At 46.7% G+C, this 24,711-nt stretch overlaps 1 protein-coding gene, 1 long non-coding RNA gene and 1 other non-coding gene across 4 annotated transcripts in view; 1 reads left to right on the forward strand and 2 right to left on the reverse strand.

Moving 5' to 3' along the window:
• Window positions 1-24,711, forward strand: part of LOC110360675 (uncharacterized) — a 129,918-nt gene that overhangs the window by 50,853 nt on the left and 54,354 nt on the right. The window contains exon 4 of one of the 2 annotated variants that reach the window (XR_010467837.1): window positions 24,152-24,386. The exons of the other annotated variant lie outside the window; for it this stretch is intronic. This is a non-coding gene — a long non-coding RNA (uncharacterized LOC110360675). Of the gene's footprint in view, window positions 1-24,151; window positions 24,387-24,711 lie in introns of those variants that run through there. 2 annotated transcript variants of the gene reach the window in all.
• On the reverse strand, window positions 6,959-10,543 carry LOC102085802 (olfactory receptor 6B1-like). Its single transcript, XM_065039498.1, has one exon. It carries the CDS (start codon window positions 8,709-8,711, stop codon window positions 7,695-7,697), a length of 1,017 nt encoding a protein of 338 aa, XP_064895570.1. The 5' UTR covers window positions 8,712-10,543; the 3' UTR covers window positions 6,959-7,694.
• Window positions 14,258-14,339, reverse strand: TRNAS-GCU (transfer RNA serine (anticodon GCU)). The gene has a single exon. It is a non-coding gene; the product is annotated as a tRNA-Ser (tRNA).

The following is a 24,711-nucleotide window of genomic DNA, read 5'->3' on the forward strand; positions in this document are numbered from 1 at the left end:
ACCTTTTTATTGTAGATATTGAAGTTAATACCTGATTATTCCCAACCTATTTTGTGGCACAGTTGGTCACAATCTTTTCCCCTTAATTGTTATGATTGGTTTTGGGAAATAAGAGAAGCTGGGAGCAGGTAGCAGAACATCAAAATCATGCTTTCTGGTTTGTCTTTGAGAAGTAAGGGGCTCTTTGGAAAGCAACTCAGAGACAGTTTTGATTGGTTAAATCAAATTTTAACTAGTCCTCTAGACATAGCTTCCCTATGTTTCAGATCAAAATCTTCTTTAAGTCTGGGTTTTAACTACACAAGCAGTGGCAGAGCCACAGAATCAAGTCATTACCCTCAGGTGGGAGGAACAGGTAGAGAAGGCCTAGATTTTCCTTGTGGAACACAACGTCTTCCAGACCACCCTGATGATTCTAGAGGTGACTGCGGCTATCAGGATGATGAACGTAATGGCTCTGTCTGGAATTGAGTTTATTTTCTTCATAACAGCTCCTGCGGTGCTGTGTTTTGGATTTGTGACTAAAATAGTGTTGATAACACACTTTTTAGCTATTGATGAACAATGCTTAATTAATTTCATGAGATCCACAGAAAGACAAAGAAAACACATCTGTCTTGCTTGGACTGGGATGATAATTACCCATGATCTGGCTTCCAGTTTAGTGCAGAGCTCTTTGTTCATGATCAGTTTGTACTGCAGCAGGCCTGAGATGGCCATGTGAAGATGCAGATCAGGGCACCCAGAAGGAGACATCCTGCAGTACCAAGCAAAACTGTGAAATTTATCCGGGCAGGACAACCAATGCCTTCCATCACGAAGTTGACCAAATCTTTGGCAGGGGAACCAACATGTAACGTGTCTCCAATAAGGAAAAGTTCCTCAAAAAAAGAAATATATATCAGCACAACAGGAAAGAGTATTTCATTGTCATGAGGGCAGTGAGACCATTCCCGTAATGATCATGATAAAGAGGACCACAAACAGGAAACCTTTGCAGGTTGGGATGATCAGTAAATCCGAACCAAATAAACACACTTTTTGCAGTGTGATTATTTTCAACATTTATGGAGAATGTTCTGTCTGGGAAGGCAAAAAGAGAAAAGAGGGGGAAAAAGTACTCCTTTAGGTTGCTTAAAGCAATTCTTCTGTTCCTTTATTATTATTTGTGGTCATGAACGACTGCACACAGCTCCCCTAATCCTGCAGAAATGGACCTGAGAGTCCTGGTAGACAGCAAATTGAAGCTGAGTCAGCAGGGTGCCTTTGCGGCAAAGGTGGCCAACTGCAACATGGATTGTATTAGAAGGAGTGTAGCCAGAAGGGTGAGGGAGGTGATTCTTCACCTGTTTTTAGGACTTTTAAGACCCCAGTACTGTGTCCAGTGTTTTCCAGGACAAGAAAGACACGCACATGCAAGAGTACAGCAAGCACCACCAAGATGGTTAATGGGCTGAAGGATAAAATATATGCCAAGACACTGAAAGAACCATGTTTGTTCATTTTTTTTAAGATAAGGCAGCTCTGGTAAGATTATATTTCTGTCTTCTGCTACCTACTAGGAGGGGTGTAGGGAAGATAGAACCGGACTTTTCTTTGGAGTGTACAGGAATAGGACAAGAGTCAACACACACAGTTGGTACCTTAAACAGTTACTTTAAAATTAAATTATTATTTCCATGAAGAAAACAAATTAAACTCCTTTGTATACAACATGCTTGAAGAACCCTGTTGGATTAATCTGTGAAAAAGTGGTGTGGTTTCTCTCATTATTTTTAAGATTCATTTTATCTAAACAGGAAAATAACTCCACAACCGACACACCAAACCAAACCAAACCAAACCAAACCAAACCAAGAAATATAGACAATACAGTTATTTAGTCTGTTCAGCATTTTTACCCTGATCCAGCCATTGAATATTAAAGAGCACGAAGACATTTTTGACATATCCATGTATGTATGTCTATACCAATATATTTATCACTGAGATGATAGAACATTTTACTAAGAAATTTGTTTGAAACAGAGCCTGAATTCACCCTTTAGTCAGATCACATTAATCTTACCTACAAGTAAATGCAAAGTACATGCGAAAACATATACAGTTCATGTATTATCTATATTGAAGTAACTAATATGTGTCTGTACTAAACCCATGCTATTTCAGTTTGACTCTTCCCTTGTAGACTGCATGCTCAAGACATAACTGATTTAAGAAATTACAACATACCTGCTTAAACAAGATACTGCTAAAAAGCTAATAAATCATATTATCAATGTCCTAAATTTGAATTTAAAAATTATATACTTTTGCACAGTATTGCACATTACTATAAAGATACTAATTGTCACTCTTAGAGGTTATGAATCATGCATGATTACTATTGAAATATAAACCCTTCCCTAAACAACTTAAAATTAGGGTTCAAGCCCATAGTTCCTTTCCCCATCCTTCCCCAAAAAGCCTTTGTACAATGTCATGATGGAAGCTCCAGCGGGTTATCCAAGAGGCTTCCTTCTGGCATTCAAATGGACTTGGATCCCCGGATCAGTTTCATTACTGTCCATAAGTGTGCACACTCCACCTTCTGAAAGACCTTTGCCTCCTGTGTTCTTTACCCAATTTTATATCTCATTTATGGCTTCTTCTGTTTCTCAACCTGCTTTTCATTACCTTTACACTTCCCTTTTTTCACCAGAACTCGTCCCAAACAAACCATCAGTGATTCCTGTTGTGTGAGCTGTCACAGGCAGGTTTCAGGAACAACCACAAACAAGAGATACAATGCAAAGACTAAATTTATTTTCATTACCTCCCTAAGCAGGGGATCTCCAAAAAAAACACTTAAGCATCTGGGCAGAGGTATACAAGCAGGAACACAGGCACTGCAGAGCTCTGTCCTTGCTAGAAGATCTACAAGCCTGCTGCTTTCACCTGTGCATCAGGGATTCACAGAGGTGCAGTTGTTTTGATCTTTGCCTGCAGTAGAGCAGGAATTTCAAGGATGTTCAATAAGCTGCTGTTAAGACTTTCATAGGCCTATGTTATCTAAACACAGAGGTTCTACTTGTGAAGCACAGAAGGCTAAACAACAATTAGTGTGATATATGTGTTTTTCTACACACCAGCTGCAGTCTCTTGAGCGTATTTACAATTCTTCTCTCCAATCTTCTGTTATATTCCCATACCCATGTAGAAGAAGGGCTGGAAGGACAATCTGGGGAACTATAGGATTGTCAGTCTGACCTCAGTTAGAGGGAAGTTTATGGAGCAGATAAAACTGAGTGCCATCACACAACATGTACAGGACAACCAAGTGACTGGGTTCAGTCAACATGGGTTTATGAAAGGCAGGTCCTGCTTCACCAACCTGATCTCCTCCTATGTATGACGAGATGACCCACTTGGTGGATGAGGATGAGGCTGTGGATGTTGTGTACCTGGACTTTAATAAAGCTTTTGCCATTGTTTCCCATGGCATTCTCCTGGAGAAGCTGGCAGCGCATGGCTTGGACAGGCATACACTTTGCTGGGTAAAGAACTGGCTGGATGGCCAGAACCAAAGAGTTGTGGTGTATGGAGTCAAATCCAGTTGGTGGCCAGTCACAAGTGCTGTTCCCCAGGGCTCAGTATTGGGGCCAGTTCTCTTTAACATCTTTATCAATGATCTGGACGAGGGGATCGAGTGCACTCTAAGGGACTTTGCAGACAACACCAAATTGGGTGGGAGTGTTGATCTGGCTTGAGGGTAGGAAGACTCTAAAGAGGGATCAGAACCAGCTGGATTGTTGAGCTGAGGCCAATTGCATGAGATTCAACAAAGCCAAGTGCAGGCTCCTGCACTTGAGTCACAACAACCCCATGAATGCTACAGGCTCAGGGAAGAGTGGCTGGAAATCTGCCTCGTGGAAAAGAACCTGCGGGTGTTGATGATGCTTGAATATGAGTCAACACTCAATATGAGGAGCAGCTGAGGGAACTGGGATAAAAACAGCTTAACAGGACAGAAAAGGAAGGGAAAATAATAATAATGATGATGATTAAAGAATATACAAAACAAGTGACGCAAAATGGAATTGTTCACCATCCACTGACGAACACCCATCCAGTTCCCGAGCAGTAGCCCTCCCAGTTAACTTTCCCCTTAGTTAATACAGCATGATGTAATCAGGTACAGAATATCCCTTTTGTCATTTGGGATAAGCTGCCCCAACTGTGTCCCCTCCCAGCTTCTGGTGCACTCCCAGCCTCCTTGCTGGCAGGGGGTATGACAAGCTGAAAAGTCCTTAGTGTAAGAACTGCTCAGCAACAACTAGAACATCAGTGTATTACCAACATTATTCTCATCCTAAACCCAAACTACAGCACTACACCAGCTATTAGGAAGAAAACTAACTCTGTCCCAGCCAAAACCAGGGCACTGTCATAGCCTACAACTATTAAGTGGCTATCTTCATAGATTTCATTACATAATTATGATTAACTGGATGATGTGTGTATGGCTGCTAGTTGAGTAAGAGAGCTTCCTTCACTCTATTGTTCAAGTGGCCATCATTTTCCAGCTGTCTTTCTGTGGTTCTAAAGAGCTGGACAACTTCTACTGTGATGCACATCAAGTATTCAGATTGGCCAGCACAGACACCATCATGATGGAGCTTTTGTTGGTATCCAATGGCCTAGTAACCCTTCTTTGCTTTATTTTATTAGTCATCTTCTATTCCATCCTCTAGCAAAACTGAGAAGTCATTGCAGTCAAGAGCATCACAAATGTCTTTCTAACTGTGTCTCCCATATCACTGTGGTCGTGCATCTCTGGACCTTGTACATACATCTATACCAGGCCTTTTTCTTCCTATCCAGTGAACAAAACAATCTCATTTCTCTACAAAGTTAACACTGTTAACTTTGTTAAATACCATTGAATTAATTGAACAAGGGAGAAACACATACATCACACTAATTGTTTTACTGACCCTGTGTGCCTGATGAGCAGAACCTCTGTGTTAGATAACATAGGCCTGTGGGAAACTCCAGGCACCTTATCACTATGAGATTCCTGCTTTTTTGTGAGAAAGAGCGGGACGCTGCGCCTGCCTGAAGCCGTGAAATGCAGGAGAGCTCAGCAGGCCCAGTGATCTTGTACCAGGGCTGAATTCTGCAGCACCTGTGTCCCTGCTGGTGTCACCTCTGCCCGGGAGCTCAGGTGCTACTTCAGAGACCCCCTGGGAGAGAGGTAACTAAGATCAAACTTGCTCTTTGCAATGCATTCGTGGTCTCTGGCTCTTCTTGTGAGGTGCCTGTGCTTGTGCTCACATATGCAGAAACCAACAAATGAGGAGGGGAGGAGGTGCTCCAGACACTGAAGCAGAGATTTGACTGCAGCCATGATGAAAACCCTGTAGTGTGGGCTTTCCATGGGATCATTGCTTCCTTCAGGTCACATCCACCTGCTCTAGCGTGGGGTCCTCTGCAGGCTGCAGAGTGGTGCAGACCAGCACCCCCTGATCCCTTTCTGCAGGGCTACTTTCTAGCCACTCCTACTTTATACTTGTGCCTCATGTTACTCCATCCCAAGTGCAGAATCCAGCACTTGGACTTGTTAAATTTCATGTCACTGATGAGTCCCTAATGCTCTGCTTATCCACCTCCTTATCCCTTGAGTGAGTCACCGCTAAACCTCCCTGTTTAGTATCATCAGCAAATTTGCTAACTGTACATTCAGCTCCTGCACTAGATCACTGATAAATATATTGAACAGAACTGACCCTAGAACTGACCCCTGAGGAACACCACTGGTTACTGATCACTGAATTTCACTGCACTCTACTGAGTGCACTGATTTGATCCCCATCATCTGCCATATGGCAGTTTAGTCACTTAGGGCCCAATAAGTAGAGATCAGCAGGTAGTGTTCTCTAGTGTATCTTATAGTATTTGAAGCCATTTCACATACCAACAGATATGACTCAACACCTAAGAAATATCCAGAACCTTCTGTAGTTACAGCTGGCAGCTAGAAAAGACACCATGGAGTATCTCAAATGGCACTAGAGACTGATCTCTAGGCAGTTAAATTATTCATCAATATATTGACTTTGTATTTTAGACACTTAAGACATCTGAAGCTGAATCTTACTCTCATAACATTGTTCATGTGTTTAAACACATATTTTACATATCATTTGAGATATTCTAGTGTGTCTCAGAGGTCTGGAAGATAGAACACTATCTATGGGAGACTTACACTCTTCTGATGTGGCAAATGGAGGACTAGAATATTCCAGCGTATCTCAAATGGCACCTGATTCCTTTCACATTGTGATACGTAGCGTTATATATCCAATCTGTTTGCCCTAATGAGTGATAAGGTATGCATGCATATGCTTTCAGGGACTGCATCTTTGTTCAGTTTATGGGTTAATGCAACCACAGTGGATTTTCCTGTCATTCAGTGTTGTGAACTACTACAGTGTAACAGGGAGAGGTAAACATATCCAGAAAATTATTTAATCCAGAAAACTAAGTTCCTATTAAAAAAATGCATTAACTTCTGGAGTTGCCAATTTCTGTTTATCATACTTGTGCCACCTATGTTTACCCCTAAAGGTGCTGGTTCTTTACAATACCAGTAAGAAAGGCACTCGCACACTATAAAGTATCACCTGAAATGCCACTTACTGGAGCTAACACTATAACAAAAAACAGGATAGTATTCTATGTCCTTTCGGATGCTGGGAACCCTGAGTTGTGCAGCATCAAACAGATCTCTGGACAGGGATCAGTTTGCTGTGCAGATCTGTCTCTGCAAGTGTCACCCACTTCTGGTCACTCAAGCTATTACAGGGAACAATCGTTATCTTAAAATGGAACAATTCCATCCAGGATTCTTACTGTCAAGCAGAAAGGATGTTCACATATGAAGTTCTTTCTGCACTTTTAGGTAAAGACACACAAGTGGAGTAATAACAGGTACCGAGTGGTAGCAGATTGTGCTGTTACATTCAACTGTCAAAGTTCATCCTGCAGCCAGTGGATGTGCACAGAACAACAGCCTGAAAGTCAAGCTGTACATGCAGCAAAGTATATGTCTGGGCCGACTCAGGTTAAATGTAACGTGAATCACTAATTCCTCAGTGTACAGTGGTCTTCAAGTCAGGTTTACTATATACCACCATGTGCCAAACATGAAGCTGTGTGAACATATGGCTATACAAACAGTATAGATACAGTGAGAATAATATTTTCTGTATACAGTAAGATTGTCATAGAATAAAGAAGCCAGCCATTTTTGACAGGTGTTTTAGCTCTCTTTAACTGTGCATGTAGAGACTGGACGAATGGATTTTCAATGATTTCCAATATTCCTACATGGTTTTGAAAACTATAAATCTAGGGTTTAGGATTTTCAAAAGGAAATAATCCATCAGCCAAAGTCCTATTATGGCTTGTTTTATTGATATTGTAGCAGAATATTTTAAAGCCAAGTGTAACTCAGTGTCACAGCGCTCATGAATGAGAAGGAGACATTTCCACATAGAAACGATACCATTTCTTCCTTGCCGGACTTCAGTGCAATGAGTCAGTGATGACGGAGTCAGTGATGAACAAGCTGTAGAGGTTTACTCAACTGCATTTCAAGAAGGACACTTGTCACTCCTCTCCATGTTCCTCCGAATCCTTATCCTCAGAACTTACTGGTGTGCAAAGCAGCTTGTGCCCATGGTCTTTTTCAGACTCTCTTTCACCTCTTTGTTCCTCAGACAATAGATCAGAGGGTTCAGTGCTGGAGTGAACACAGCATAAAAGACAGACACTGTTTTGTTGAGTTTGGACGGATGGATCCTCCTGGGCCTGGCATACATGAAGAGAGTGGCCGAGAAAAAGATCATGACTACAGCCAAATGGGAGGTACAAGTGGAAAGGGCTTTTCTCCTTCCCTGCACTGAAGACACACACAAGATAGTTGACAGGATACAGCAGTAGGAGAAAACAATGATCAGGAGAGGTATCAGCAGGACCACCAAGGCTAACACAAAGTCCACTGTCTCTGCAAGGGACATGTCAGTGCAGGAAAGGCTCAGGACGGGAGAGATGTCACAAAAGAAGTGGTTCATGACGTGTGGGCCACAAAACGTGAGTTGTGAAATTAAAGACACCTTGACCAAGGAGATGGAAAAGCCTCCTGCCCATGAGAGAATCAACAGCTGAAGGCACAACTTGTGCGTCATGATGGCTGGATAGCGCAGAGGATGGCACACAGCCAAATAGCGGTCCCAGGCCATTACAGCCAAGATGACACATTCAGTGCACATAAGGGAGATGAAGAAGTATAACTGGGTCATGCAGCCGGAGAATGAGATGGTCATGCCCTGGGACCGGAACCCAAGCAAAAGCCTGGGCAGTGTTACTGAGACATAACAAATCTCCAGGAAGGACAAGTTCCCCAGGAAATAATACATGGGCTTTTGGAGGTGACGGTTCCTTTTCACCACAAAGATAATAATGGCATTCTCAGTGATTGTTACCATGTAGGTGGCCAGAAAGATCAGGTAAAGTGACGTCTGAACCTGCAGCCCATAGGAAAATCCCAGGAGAATGAACTCTCTGACAGCAGTTTGGTTCTTCATTCCATGCTGGGTGCCCACAGCGATCCCTGCAGGTGTCAGTGGAGAAAAACAAACAGAACAGTTCCACAACAGCGAGTTCATGTGAAGAACTGGGGCATTTAGTAAACTGTTTCCTGTGGAAACTTTCTACAAAGTAGAACAACATTTCTTACAGGAAAGAAAGTGAGAGGGACGCATGTCTTTATTCCAGTGATTTCTTACTGTACTATCAATAGCAACACTAGAAAATCAACCCAAAATGTAGCAAAACCCCTCTGTAGCGCACACTGTTTTCATGTAGGATGGAATGTGAAGAACACAGACTGGCTGCTGACATTCCCGCTACTGAGAGCAGCACCACAGAGGTTCAGGTGGTACAGGGATAAAAATTACTAAAAACACAGGTGTAATGCTAATGGAGCACGGAGTTTTGAAAATGTCAGACTTTCTTCATTTCCTAATAGGAAATTATCCACCTTTGTGTTTCCAGGGGCAGCAGTGACGGTCATAGGAGAGACTGCTACAGAGATTACAAATCCCTTAGTTACAGATTTTAGGAATTTATGTTTAAGCAAGAGCTTTGAACTGAATCTAAAGACCAGATCCTGCAGTGGGTGGTTCCTCTGGCTTGTACTAAACACCTGTCTTGGACAGAGAAGAAGAGTTCTTTCTTGTTTCAGTTTGCTCTCAGCTCTGATTTAGACAGCTGTCCAGCCAGTAACTTAGAGCAGACCTTGCATGTTCCCATTGACTGTTTTGCTCTAGATTCCTTTTATACTCAGTGGATATCTGCTTGAGACATCGACTGAGCATTTGTAGTCTAGACTGTAATACTGTATATGGATCTATCTCCTTGTAAAACTCATCTCTTATTTGTGCTCTAGAAATGCCAATTTCTCCTCATGGACATTTTAGTGATCCTTTACTAACCTTTAAGTAGTTGTCCATGCCATAAATGATTTAAGGTGGAGAAGGTGAGGTTTCTTCTTCCTGCTTTTAAGGGCAATGAGAGCAAATAATGAACACATAAACACGCTTCTTTCCAATCTCTTAGATTTTACAGCTCGTTAATATATGCATGCTTGTGTATGCATGAGAGAAAAACATGTTGTACAAAAGAGGCATTAATCTATCCAGAACAGTAATATACTCTTCAGCTATTTCCTTTCCTCCCCTGAACATGTGTGGTCTTTTTATTAGTGAAGGGCTGACAAATCTGGCTGGAATCCAGGAACGAAGCTTTGGCAGTTTCTGTCTCTAAACATGAAACAGAAGAATCCAGGAAATGGCGAGCAGGACAGAGAATTTAACTGAAAAACTGGATGTGTTTTGCCATTATTCTTGACTTACAAGTGTATTCCCTCACTATACATCTGGCAGTTTACATGATGAAAATGTATTGGATGGCATAATCAAGAAGAATTGCTTGTTGAAGGATTCAGCGCAATCATTTACACTGTAACTGATCTATGATTTCTTGATCTATTCATCTGTTACTGTAAGAAAACATGAAGACTGACTTACCAGTTCAGGATTTCCAGCCGTGTGTGTGGCCTTTAAACTGCAGTAACGAGCAGTGGATCAGATGGATCTTCTCTGACCCACCTGAGAGGTTTTCCTTCCAAGGACTCGCTGTCTTTGCTGGGAAAGCTTCCCTTATACCATAAGCACTGAGCTGATAAAGTCGTCTGCCAATCAAAGAAATGAAAGGGAAGAGGAAGGTTGTTATCTCCAATGATCTCCAATAATTACCCCCAGAGGCTAATTTCTATGTATAATTACATGTAGGAGAAACAGAGTCTGGCATGAGATCTGGGGAATAAAGACCATGACAGAAAACACGTCATGCCTAGTACAGAATGAGTGTTCTTCTGCTAAAATGCATTAGGAAGAAAAGACTAAGCAGAAATTGTATTTACTGAAATGTTTGGGAATTCTGTAGTTTTATTTTGAATAAAAAGGGACATTCGGAGAATGTTTTTTTTTTTCTTTTTTATAAAGTCTCCTTCAGTTTCCACATTTAAACAGTAAAGATGCAAGAACTGGTCCGTGTTTAAGAAACCCAGAAACAGACACCTATGTAGATGTGTCTGCCATACATACTGAGAATGCAGATTTTATTTTCTAGACAGGCATGCAATGCCATATTCAATGTCGTTGGACCTATCTGGTCACAAAATTGCCTCCAGACATAGTGAAATACCATATACATATATATACACTGTCAATCATATGTGAGGATAAATACCAATGCCATGTGCAGCACAGCTTCCTTTGGAAGGAAAACCAGGAAAACATGCAGAGCAGTAACTCTGTGTTCTAATGCAGCTCCCGCTGTCACCAGCTGAAGCACCAGAGTGTGGACGCATCACCCAGAGAAGACGACTCACAACTGAGACACCCTCAGATCTATTGGATTTGTCACCACAAACCCGACACCGTTTAGTTTCCTCAGTTTGCTTGTCGTGTTTGTTCTCCCTCTGGAGAGGCTGGTGCACTCTGATGGATTCTCCTGGATAAGCCCCAGGTAGAAACACAAGGAGCCAAAGCACTCGGCCACAAGAAATTGCATTGAAACAAACAGGCAAACGAAAACCAAACCAAGACGTTCTTCACTGCACCAATTACTCTGCTCACACAAAGAGACAGTGGGAGGTGGAAAGCTGACACCAATGCTTTTAGTTTTCACTCGAAACAATCTAAATTGCAAAGGTTTGACTATAATTACTAAGCAAATGATCAACTGCAAATTTTTGCCAACTGATTTTTTTAATATAAAGTTGGTGGGGGGTTCCTAAAGAAAATGGAGATGGCATTGTTTAACAGTTCTGGTGAGCATCTGTCAAAGGTGTTGCTCTTGTGCAATTCTTTCTCTCCTGTAAGCTTTGTTTTCCATTAAGACAATAACAACAGGAACTCAAAATGTAAAGTTTCATCGACCAGCCTGTAGTTCCTGAGATTTTCCTCCTCGTCCATTTTTAGGGTGGGTGCAATGTCCGTATTTTGGAGAGTTTGCACCTTCCCTTCGTTCCCGTGACCTTTCAAAGAGAGCAGAGTCAATGACATGAAGCTGTTTGGAACCAAGTTCAACGCCAGTGAAGTGAAGCAGTTGATTTATGGAAGTTTGTCTGTTGGAATGAGTCAGGTCTAGTTAACACAACTGACAGCATTGGCACGTGAAGTGTAAATGGATATTACCTGAGTAGAATTAGGCAAAAGATGGTTATCCACCAAATATATGGTAAAATGGCTTAGCGTGCTCAAGAAAAGGCATAAACTATTCAAACAAGATGTTATCCACAAGGAAATGCAAAACGCTTTGGAAATGTCTGGGACAAAAGCCGTGAAAGCCAATAACGGTGACAGCACCCCAGAGACCACCTGAATGGATCCATCACAAATGTGATATTCCCTACCCAGTCCTGTTACTGGTGACACTCAGGAATGTCTGAGTTACCCAGGAGTACCTGATAGACAAGATCACTACTTTATCCCTAAAACTGCAGAAATGTGATGAACTGCACTTGGACTGCAATAGAACCTCATACAAGGATTTTTATTAGTATTAATTGCACTTTACATTAACCTGTTTCTTTGTAGAGATCTGTTTCTACAATCAGGTGGTCATTGCCTGTTAGATGGTTCACGGGGTTACAGGGTGAGTTCACAGATGATTAAATCAGGAGAATCATGGGCCCAAAATGTCCATTTCATGCTGACCCAGCAGACCATGCAGACGGGTGACAAGACCCGCTGCTGGGAATGCACACAGGTCCTGAAAATTCAAATGAAGGGTGCCTGTATTAGGAATATCCCTTCCTGTTTATATGTCTTGGGACACTTTTGGGAAAACACCGTGTTTGAATTTTGATCAATCTGGAAGAATCAAGACTGAGATAGAGGAGATCAGAAACATGTTGCCGTCTTGCGTGAGGCACAGAAAGACAACAGCTCGTACGGATTTCAAGAGGTTTGGACAGGATTTTTGCCCTGGATTCCTGATTCACAGTCGTGGATTAAGAGGTGGATTGGAACGATCGTATTAGCAGTTGTTATATTTGTATGTTATGCTGCAATGTGTGGTGAAGCGTTCTGTTGCACTCACAAAGACAGTTTAGAAAAGGTGGGACTTATTTGATATGTAGATGTACACAAATAAGTCCCAAAGAGGGAATTGTAGTCATTACCACTTAAAAGAATGAATCCTCTTGGAAAGCGCTAACCGAAATGTATCTAAATCCTTTCAGTTTTGGTCGATCTGCTCCACTAACAAGGATAAGAGCGACTAACAAAACACGTAATTAGAAACTACAGAGATCACTGACCTCGCAGCTTTAGACGTTTGAAGCCTGCACAATTACTTGAGTTTTGTTTAAAACGCATCTTGAGATGGCTGGATGAAGTGTCCTTTAGCTGAACGTTGGTCAGTAAATGCTGAAATGATCATGTAACCAATATGCAAATGTGTGACCAATTAGGTCTGCAGGACTCCCTGGGGACGGTAACATTTTGTACATAGTGGCTGCTACTTTTCTTCCTGGTGTGCTGGCTTTATTCCAGACCCAGACCTGCACAACTCTGTGACAAATAACATCTCATCTCTGTGTGCTACAGTTGGGCAAATTGTGAACTGGGCAGCAAACCTTGTTTTGGAGACAACGGTTGCCCTTGACCCCCAGGCCCCACAGCCCTTGGGCAGGGGGCGTTTCTGGCTGCTCGGCCTCCACACAGGTCTGCCCTGCAGAACCCGCTTTGTCACACAGCTGTAGAGGGTTTGTGTGTCTGGAGCGTGAGGGGAGGCCGTGGGAGCCGGGATTGTCCCCATACGAACGGCAGGGAATGAAGAGGCAGCCAGACTCTCACCGGTAGCGCCGACTGGCAGTGCAGGATGTCGTGGGCACAAATTAAAACATATGGAGTTCCAACTCAAAGGCAGCAAACACTTTCTTACCAGGAGGCATGTGGGTGTCGTACAGTGGAGCAGATTGCCCAGAGAGGTTGTGCATCTCCAGCCTTGGAGATGCTCAAAACCCAAGTAGACTGTGTCCTACACAACCGGCTCAAGGTGACCCTGCTGGAGCAGTTGGCTTGGACTAAAGGATGTCAGCAGGTCCCTTGCAACCCCAGTGATTCTGAGATTCTGAGAACAGAGAAGACCAATGCCTCCCATTCAAAAAAAATAAAAAACCTTATTTGAAATGTGTTCTGTGACAGAAAGTGTCTTACGTGTATTTTCTTTCTCGTTTCCGTGGCTGGTTGAGCCTCACTGATGGCGAGGTGAACAGCATTGACTGCTCTTCTCTGCTCCACCACGCCGGTCACCTCACTGCAGACGGCTACCAGCGGTTCAGCATGACTGCAGCTTTATGCTTTACTACTCCAACCACCTTCCTGTGCTGCCTGTGTTTGGAAAGTCCTTGCAGGATGTTTCACTGTCTCTCTTCCCAGGGGCTGAGGAGAGGCTGACAGTCCTGTGAGTTCCCTGTATTGGATCTTCCTTTTCCATTCCTATTCCTCTTGCTCGTGCGGAGGTGAGTCCTGAGCCACCTGCAAGGTCTTTTCAGGCAACTCTCGTCTTAAAACAAAGGCTCCCTGGGGGCACACATCAGGCTGCTCACACCCAGGAACTCTGACCACTGCCAAGTGCCCGATGAGGATGGGATTCAAACCCACGCGTGCAGAGCACAATGGATTAGCAGTCCATCGCCTTCACCACTCGGCCACCTCACCAGCACACTGCTGCTGCTCCTGAGGCTGCTGGCACTGCCGCTGCTCCTGATCTCGCGCTGCCTGCTCCTGCTGCTCTGGCTCCGGCTCCAGCTGCAGCTCCAGCTGCTCCGGCGGTGGCGGCTCCTGATGCCTGCACCTTCTTATCCTGCTGGACATGGGAGGGGAGGAAACAGCCTCCAGCTTTTGCCTTCTGGGGACTGGCTCTCTCCCACAGTAGCTGGGCTGCGCTCTGAGGACCTTTGGGAAACAGGTCTCAGCATTCACATCAGGAAATGACTGAACAGCACAGCCCCACACACCTTCCCAGGAAGGAACACGGGAGAGTGACCCTGGGGCGGTTCAGTGCCTCCAAGGGAATTTACAGCCTCTCCAGGGAGGTGCCAGAGTCCCCATGACTTCGGCTTTTCAAGATGCGATTGGACAGGCGCTAGATAATCTCATCTAGGCTCCCTTCCCCACAACGCCTTGGAACAGATCATCCTCCAGGGAACCCTTCCACTCAGGGAGGTTCTGTGAGTTTTCAGACTTACATCATACTTTGTTTTGTGGCTTTTGAGCTGTGCCAAGTAGTAATGGGGCTCCTTCCACAAGAGCTCTCACTCCACCTGGCCTTGCCTCCAGCGCTATGAGATGTCAGGGGCAAAAGATGAGGCTCTCTCAAGGCCAGGAACCATGGGTAAACCTGTCATTTACCAAGGAACTGTTGTGGGTTCTCAGCTGGCTGGCACTGGAGAAGAGGGGAGGATGAAATAGGAGTGTCCTGCAGAGCTGATGCCAACTGTCTTTAATGAGAAAAACAAAGGGAAATGGAAAAGACGAGAGCTTAAGCAACGCAGTTTGGAGGCTGAGGAAAGCTCAGAGAAATGCTGCCATCTAAAGAAAAACCTCCCTGACAGGCATGCTGCTTTTCCAGCTCACCTGCAAGGCTCTGGCAATCACGTATTACCCACTGGGAAGGGAGGGAGGGAGGGAGTTAGGAGAGAAGGGAGGAGGGAAGGAAGGAAGGAAGGAAGGAAGGAAGGAAGGAAGGAAGGAAGGAAGGACAGGCAGCTGGCAGGCGTGGGCTGTAGCAGGACATGTCTTGTGGAGGGAGAGAACCCTGCAAAAGTGGGAGGGAGAAGAGGACATCAGCTGTCGGGCCCTTTCAGACCCCCTGACTCATCGAGTCCAACCGTAACCTAACGCAACTCTCGCACTAAAGCATGTCCCTAAGAGCCTCGTCTAAACGCCTTTTAAACCCCTCCAGGGATGGTGACTCCACCACTGCCCTGGGCAGCCTGTTCCAGTGCCCGACAGCCCTTTCTGTGAAGAATTTTTTCCTAATATCCAATCTAGACCTCCCCTGGTGCAAACTGAGGTAATTTGCTCTCGTCCTACCACTTGCTACTTGGGAGAAGAGACCAACACCGTCCATGTTACAACCTCCTTTCAGGCAGTTGTAGACAGTGATAAGGTCTCCCCTCAGCTCCTGTTCTCCATGCTGAACAGCCCCAGTTCCCTCAACAGCCCCTCGTCACACTTGTGCTCCAGACCCTTCACCAGCTTTGTCGCCTCCTCTGCGCTCTCTCTGGTGTTTCAATGTCCTTCGTACGACGAGGGGCCCAAAACTGGAAAGAAGATTCAAGGTTTGACCTCACCAGTGCCGAGTACAGCGGAACAATCACCTCTCTAGTCCTGCTGGCCACACTATTCCTGATAGAAGCCAGGATTCTGTTGGCCTTTTTGGCCACTTGGGCACACACTGGTTCATATTCAAGCAGCTGTCAGTCAGCACCCCCAGATCCTTCTCTGCCAGCCGACCCCATCAGCCCATCAGGGCCACCATGTCCTGGCCACCAGCCCCCTGCGGGCACCGGCGTCTGGGCCAGCACCACCGCTCCTGAGCCGGGAGCCCCAGGAGGTGACGGGGCCCCAGGGTTTGGCACTTGGGACTTTGAGGTGCGGGGAGGAAAACTGGCAGCTCTGTTTTCAGTTTAAATAACCAACTTGTCTCGTGATATCCAGAGCCAGTCTGGTCCAAAGGACTGAAAAAGCCTCTGAAAAGAACTGCAGCACGTTCCCAGGAGACGCCATTAGATGCCCCACGATGGCTTCCTTGGCCAATTGCGCTGTGTGAGAAGGCCCATCAGCAAACCCCCAGTTTTCCAGTCAAGATGTATTTCAGTCACATCCTGCAGCTCCTCACGTGCAGAACCACTGAGGGCTGAGAGGGAAACGAAGCCCCATCCAGCAGGAAGCCGGTGTTGCCAAGCGCTGAGCAATGGTGCCTGCTCGGGGCCAGGACACACCTCACAAGCCATGCGGCCCCACCCGCTTTGTGTGCCGGGGCCAGGACCCGGGGCTGAGGCCACGCTCGCCCAGCCCGGCCGGCTGCAGACGCTGTGTCCGCTCTGCGCGGTCAAGGGCGGCAGCAGCTGCTGGGAGGGAGCGACGCGCAGCCTCGGCGGCTGTTGGTGGCGGCGTGTGGTTGGCATGGCCGCAGCCAGGAGCCAGCAGGGTGTGGGCCGGGGGCCCGGGGTGCTCAGCCGCCCCTCGCCCCGCCGGGGCCTGATGCTGAAGGACGAGCGGCAGCGGCAGCTGGAGAGGGTGCGGGCTGAGCTGGAGGCCGAGCGACTCCGCGCCCGAGAGCCGCGCTGCCACTTCACCGCTGCACACCCGGGAGCTGAAGGAGGCGACCGAGCGGGACCGGCGGCTCCTGGCCACACGGCTGCACTCCGCATGGGCGCAGCGGCAGGCGCGGGAGCTGCAGCGGCTGCGGGAGCTCATCCGGTGGCAGCGGGCGATGCAGATCCGCCAGCTGCTGCGCTCCAAGGAGGCCGAGCTGCGCCAGGTGCAGGGGACGCTGCAGCAGCAGTGCGGCAACGCCGTCCGTGAGGCACGGGACCTGCAGCGGCAGCTGGCCAAGGAGCTGGTGAGAGGAGCCGGGAGCAGCAGCCGGGCCCGCGCTGAGCTGCAGGACGTCCTCAGCAAGCTGCGCTGGGAGAGCCATGGCGAGCAGGCCGCCCGCATCCTCCGCCTGGAAGACCAACTGCTGCAGCAGAGGAGACTCTTCCTGAAGTACATCTCGGAGCGGTTCGAGGGCGAGCAGCCCGCTTCCTGCACCCAGGCCAGGGTCTGGCGCCGCCTGCACACCGGGGCCACCGGGCCCTGCTCTTTGGAGAGCCTCATGGCATCTTACTCCGGCCATGGAGAAGGGCAGCGGAAAACTGGCAAGACCTTCACAGAGGCTCGTCTGTGGGAGGAAGGGAACAGCGCGCAGGTTTGGCCAGAGACTGCGGGGCAAGACTCGGCGCTGCGCTGCTTGGAGTCCCCGCCGCAAGGAAGGAGCGGCCGCGGGCGCTCGGCGGCACAGGTGGCTGCTGCGGCCGTAGAGCAGCAGCAGGACGGGCTGCCTGGGAGCACTTACGTCAGGCTGCTGGAGCAGAACGCCCACCTCCAGAGCGCCCTGAAGGACCTGAGCGGCGATGCAGTGTCCTTCAAGGGAACTGTCTGCTGGGGAAGGCAAGCTGTCCTCCAGTGCGGGAGGGTGCAGGTTCTGGGGGTTCAGGATTTGGTGGTTCAGGGTTTAGGGCAGTAGGATCTTTGGGTGCAGGATTTGGGGTTGCACGGTTTGGGGGCCAGGATTTGTGGTGCAGTGTTTTGTGGTGCAGTGTTTTGTGGTGCAGTGTTTTGGGGTGCAGGGTTTGGGGAAGGAGGATATGGGGGTGCAGGGTTTAGGATAGAATGATCTTGGGCTGCAGGGGTTTGGGGTGGAGGGCTTGGTAGGGCAGGATTTGGGGGTGGAAAGTTCAGGCGGTAGGGGTTGGGGTTCAGGATTTGGGGGTACAGGGCTCTGGGGTGCAGGGTTTGGGGCAGCAGGATCTGGAGGTGCAGAGTTTTGGGGTGCAGGGTGTTGGGTGCAGGATCTGGGATTCCAGGATTTATGGGTGCAGGGTGTTGGGGGTTTAGGCTAGGAGGATGTTGGGGTGCAAGGCTGAAGGGTTTGGTAGGGCAGGATTTGGGGGTGCAGGGCTTTAGGGTGAGGCTTTGGGGGTGCAGGTTTCATGTCTTTAGGAACTGGGGGGGCAGGGTTTTGTGGCGCAGTGTCGAGAGTTTAGATTGCGGGGTGACAATAAAACCCTGGCAGATGTATTGCTAACCTCCTCTACTCCCTCACTTCCCCCTTTTGTCCCTCCCTCTCCCCCTTCCCACTCAGCACAGGCGATCGGGAGGGAAAGAAGGACAGAGAGAAGAGAGTTGGAAAATTAACAATGTTTTACTAATGCTGCTAATAAGAATAGAGAAAATAATACAAAATATACAAAACCAACCTTGAAAATCCCAGCAGCTGCAGCACTGGCCCCCAAAGTCCTGGACTGGACTCTGCAGCCAACCGGAGCTGGATTCAGTCCGTCACTGGCCTCAGTTCGCAGGGACGACTAGCAAGGTCCTCTCCTAATTTCAGCCATAAGGAAAAGGGATGAAAAAGGGAAAGGGACAAGATCCTCGTGATCTCCCACTTTTATACGAAGTATTCATGTGAATGGGATGTTATACTCCGTTGGTCAGTTTCTTGGTCACCTCTTTCTCGTTGCCCCTCTCACGAGATGTCCATCCGTGCTTATCAATAACTTCGCATTCCATTGCTGTGTTGACCAAAACATGGATCTGGTTCTCCAGGAAAATGCAGCTGATATGAAGCTTTAGCTGACAGGCAAATTCACTGAAAGAGAAACTTGTTTTTTAACAAAACCAGGACATTCCACCCCTTATAATATGACTTAAACCTTATCTATGCAATCTATCAATACAATCTAATTAATCACTACTACTATATATATATATATACGTATGTACATATATACACAGGAGTAATTCATCTTAATCAGTGGACCATCCTTTGACAAGTTCCTTAAGTTCATTTTGTCACAACACTCTCCCAGGGCAGGAAAAATGGTACAAGTGCATCTCATGACCACTGTTTGTGGGTTAAAGACATCGACTTGGAAGGAGCTGTCAGGTGCCACTCGAAGAAGCGAGCGCTGGTTTCATCATCACTGTCTTGATCTGAAAGACACTTATTAAACACTGTTAGTGCGGCAATTCACATCCTGCAGTTCAGTATTGAATATTTTCACCTAGAATCAAATCCCCTTGAGGCACACACCAAACTTCTCCATCCTTAAGCATCACCCACCAGGTGCTGCCAGGTCCCTGGGCAAAACCAATCCCCTGAAATGGGCTTGCTTTGCCTGAGGCAGGAGGAACCCAGACTGCCTTTCCTGACATGTTCGTCATGTGTACTACAGGGACTTTATCTCCTTCCACAGTACGAAGAATTCCCGATTGAGCAGGCCCGGCTCGACTGGTTGATCCCCCAAGTGACCAACCAAGTGGCTTTTGCTAAATGTGAATCCCAGTGTTTAAAGGTTCCATCACCAAGTTTCTTTAGTGTAATATTTAACAAACCGTTGTACCTTTCAGTTTTCCCAGAGGCTGGTGCATGACATGGAATATGATATACCCACTCAATACCGTGTTCTTTGCCCCAATTGTCTATAATACTGTTTTTGAAATGAGTACCATTGTCTGATTCAATTCTTTCTGGCATACCGTGTTGGCAAAGGACTTGCTTTTCAAGGCCCAAGGTGGTATTTCGGGCTGTAGCATGAGGTATGGCATATGTTTCCAACCATCCAGTGGTTGCTTCCACCATTGTAAGTACATAACGCTTACCTTGACGTGTTTGTGGAAGTGTAATATAATCAATCTGCCAAGATTCTCCATACTTATACTTCAGCCATCGCCCCCCATACCATACAGGCTTTAACCGTCTAGATTGTTTGATTTTAGTGCAAGTTTCACATTCATGAATAACCTGTGAAATAGTGTCCATAGTTAAATCCACCCCTCGATCGTGAGCCCATTTATATGTTGCATCTCCACCTTGATGCCCTGAAGCATCATGGGCCCACCGAGCTAGGAACAGTTCACCTTTATGTTGCCAGTCCAAGTGCACCTCAGCTACTTTAATCTTAGCAGCTTGATCTGCTAGTTGGTTGTTTCGATGTTCCTCGGTGGCTCGACCTTTAGGCACATGAGCATCTACGTGCCGAACTTTCACAGGCAGGCTCTCTAGCCGAGCAGCAATGTCTTGCCACAGTGTGGCAGCCCAAATGGGTTTACCTCTGCGCTGCCAGTTGCTTTTCTTCCATTGCTGTAGCCACCCCCACAAGGCATTTGCTACCATCCATGAGTCAGTTTAGAGATAAAGTATTGGCCGCTTCTCTCGTTCAGCAATGTCCAAAGCCAGCTGGATGGCTTTCACTTCTGCAAATTGACTAGATTCACCCTGTCCTTCAGTGGCTTCTGAAACTTGTCGTGTGGGACTCCACACAGCAGCTTTCCACCTTCAGTGTTTTCCTACAAGACAACAGGATCCATCTGTGAACAGTGCATACTGCTTATCAGTCTCTGAAAGGGTATTATACGGTGGTGCTTCTTCAGCACGTGTTACCTCCTCCTCATCTGGAGACATCCCAAAGTCTTTGCTTTCTGGCCAGTCTGTAATCACTTCTAAGATCCCTGGGTGACTGGGATTTCCAGTTCGAGCTCGTTGTGTGATCAGTGCAATCCATTTACTCCACGTGACTTCGGTTGCATGATGTGGAGAGGGCACCGTCCCTTTGAACATCCAGCTCAGCACCGGCAGTCGAGGTGCCAGGAGGAGCTGTGCTTCAGTACCGATCACTTCTGAAGCAGCTCGAACTCCTTCGTATGCTGCTAGTATCTCTTTTTCAGTTGGAGTACAGTTGGCCTCAGATCCTTTGTATCCTCGACTCCAAAAACCTAACGGTCGACCTCGGGTTTCTCCTGGTGCTTTCTGAGGCTCCAGGTAAGTCCATTATCTCCGGCTGCGGTGTAGAGCACATTTTTAACACCTAGTCCAGTCCAAACTGGTCCAAGGGCCACCGCATGAGTTACCTCACACTTCATTTGTTCAAAGGCTTGTCGTTGTTCAGGGCCCCACTCAGACTGGCTCTATTTACGAGTCACTCAATAGAGAGGGCTCACATTGTGGCTGTAGTCAGGAATATGCATTCTCCAAAAACCTACAATGCCCAAGAAAGTGTGTGTCTCATTTTTATTAGTAGGTGGAGACACTGCTGCAGTTTTGTTGATCACATCCATTGGGATCTGAGAACGGCCATCTTGCCATTTTATTCCTAAAACTGGATCTCTCATGCAGGTCCCTTGACCTTGCTTCGTTTTATGGCAAAACCAGCACCCAAAAGAATCTGAATTATTCTCTCACCTTTCTCAAAGACTTCTTTGGCTGTGTTGCCCCATACGATGATGTCATCAATATACTGCAAGTGTTCTGGAGCTTTACCTTGCTCCAGCGTGGTCTGGATCAGTCCATGGCAGATGGTAGGACTGTGTTTCCACCCCTGGGGCAAGCGATTCCACGTGTACTGGATGCCTCTCCAGGTGAAAGCAAACTGCGGCCTGCACTCTGCTGCTACAGGAACAGAGAAAAATGCATTAGCAATGTCAATTGTAGCATCACACTTCACTGCCTTTGACTCCAGTTCAAATTGCAGTTCTAGCATGTCAGGCAGAGCAGCACTCAGTGGTGGTGTAACTTCATTCAGGCCACGATAGTCCACAGTTAGTCTCCACTTGTCACTAGAATGATGCACTGGTCAAATTGGGCTGTTAAAAGGTGAGCGAGTCTTACTGATCACACCCTGGCTTTCCAATTGACAGATCAGCTTCTGGATAGGAATCAAAGAGTCTCGATTGGTGCGATATTGCCGGCGATGCACCCTCGTGGTAGAAATTGGCACCTGCTGATCGTCAGCCAGGGTCAGCCATTCAGAAGGGTCATCTGAGAGACCAGACAGCTGCTCAATGTCCTCAGTGTCCACAGCTGCTATACCAAATGCCCACCTGTACCCTTTTGAGTCCTTAAAATACCCTCTCCTAAGGCAGTCTATGCCCAGGATGCACGGAGCATCTGGACCAGTCACAATGGGATGCTTTTGCCAGTTCTTTCCAGTTAGGCTCATTTCAGCCTCTACAACAGTCAGTTCCTGGGATCCCCCAGTCACTCCAACAATATTGATGGATTGCGTTCCTTTATAATTAGAAGGAATTATCGTGCACTGAGCACCAGTGTCCACTAAAGCTTTGTACTCCTGGGGGTGTGTTGTACCAGGCCATCGCATTTGTACAGTCCAATAAACTCTGTTATCCCTTTCCTCCACCTGGTTGGGGGCAGGGCACCTCTAATTTCTGTTTTGCACAGTCTCTGGGTGTGAATTGGAGGTTCCTTCAAGAGCATCAGAATCTCTTCTGCTGCTTTTGTAAACTGGAGCAGCCACCTTCCTAGGAGTTTTTCCTTTTATCTCACGTACTCGTTCCTGAAGTTCTCAGTCTTCCATGCCACCTGTTCATGTTTTCTCCCTGCTCACGCAGGAAGAACCACAGTGAACCTCTTTGTGTGGGCTGCCTCTGTCCTCTCTCTGGAGATTGGAAACGCCTTCTCCTAACAGCTGAAACAGGGGTTCGTACAGGTCATGAATGGTACGTGTCTTTGAGTTCTTGGATTTCTTGCAACAGCTTTTCAAACCGGTCATCAGATTTTTCACACAGTTTCTCCACAGCAGAGACACAAGCCCGTAGAGAACCAGCAAGGCTGTCCTCAAAGTCCCAGAACTGCTCAGTCCCTTCAGTAATATTTTGTACACCTCCAGATGACCAGACCATTCCTGCCAATGACTTCGCATATGGAGGTGCTGCACTTTGTACACATCTGCACCACAGAGGTCGTGTACAATTGATTCTACCTGGGTCTGTCCCCTCTCGGCTGTTCGGTCCAAAACAGATGATCTCTCACACAGCTAAATCTCTCAGGAACTGGATACCTGTCTCCATAGTGTTCCATTTCCCTAACGTGCATATACAATCTTCCTTGTAGGGAAATCTCACCCTCATAGCTGCCAGGAGTCCGGTCCAGAGGGTGGTGGCGTTAGGCTCTCTTGAAATTGCTCTATCAATTCTGAGGGAGCTCTTATTCTTTTGCCTATGCTTCAGTTCTCCATATTCTTTGGCAACTCGGGTATTATCCAGCCCAGAGACCACTTATGAAAAGTAGGGCGCCTCCCCTGAACTAAGGAAACCCCCAAGAAGTCCAAAGAGTATCACATCGGGGTCACCAATTTGTTACATATTTCCAATCACTCACGGTTTAAGTGAACAAATCTTTTATTATATCCAATGGATTAACAGAAGCATAAGCAAAACAGTGCTGGGCGCACGGGGAGTCTGCGCTCTGCCAACAAGCACACCTGAGGTTTCTGATGAACCCCATTTATTGCCTCGGCCAGTCCTTCTTGCGCTCAGACCCCATGGCTGGTTGTCACCAGGGGTCTTCTCTCTTCCTCATTGGTGGTTGAAGAGTTCCTTCTTCCCCAGTGTCCCCCCTCACAACAGTTTGCCCAACGACCAACTGTAACAATCTTTCTAAATTAAACAGGTCCCATGCCTTATTTGGTGTCCTGGTTTTGTCAAAAAACAAGTTTCTCTTTCAGTGAATTTGCTTCATATCATCTGCATTTTCCTGGAGAACCAGATCCATGTTTTGGTAAACACAGCAATGGAATGCGAGGTTATTGATAAGCACGGATGGACATCTCGTGAGAGGGGCAACGAGAAAGAGGTGACCAAGAAACTGACCAACGGAGTATAACATCCCATTCACATTAATACTTCATATAAAAGTGGGAGATCACCAGGATCTCATCCCTTTTCCTTATGGCCGACATTAGGAGAGGACCTGGTGAGTCGTCCCTGCAGGCTGTGGCCTAGTGACAGACTGAATCCAGCTCCGATTGGCTGCAGAGTCCAGTCCAGGACTTTGGGTGCCAGTTCTGCAGCTGCTGAGACTTTCAAGATTGGTTTTGTATATTTTGTATTATTTTCTCTATTCTTATTAGTAGCTTTAGTAAAACATTTTTAGTTTTCCAACTCTCTTCTCTCTGTCCTTCTTTCCCTCCCGATCGCCTGCGCTGAGTGGGAAGGGGGAGAGGGAGGGGCAAAAGGGGAAGGAGGAGGGAAGAGGGAGGTTAACAATACATTTGCCAATGTTTTATTGTCACCCCGTAATCTAAACGCTCGACTTTTGGTCAATAAGGGTTGTTTCTGCAGCTTAACAGAATTTTCCACTTAACCATCTTCCTGGCACGAATCATTATCATATTTCTCACAGAATGGAGTTGAATCCAGTGGTTGGCTGGTCATGATGCTGTTCCACAGGGCCCAGTATTGGGGCCAGTTCTGTTTAACATCTTTATCAATTATGTGGATGAGGGGTCGAGGGCGCCCTCAG

This window comes from Columba livia, chromosome 23, assembly GCF_036013475.1.
Source record: "Columba livia isolate bColLiv1 breed racing homer chromosome 23, bColLiv1.pat.W.v2, whole genome shotgun sequence".
Classification (NCBI taxonomy): domain Eukaryota; kingdom Metazoa; phylum Chordata; class Aves; order Columbiformes; family Columbidae; genus Columba; species Columba livia.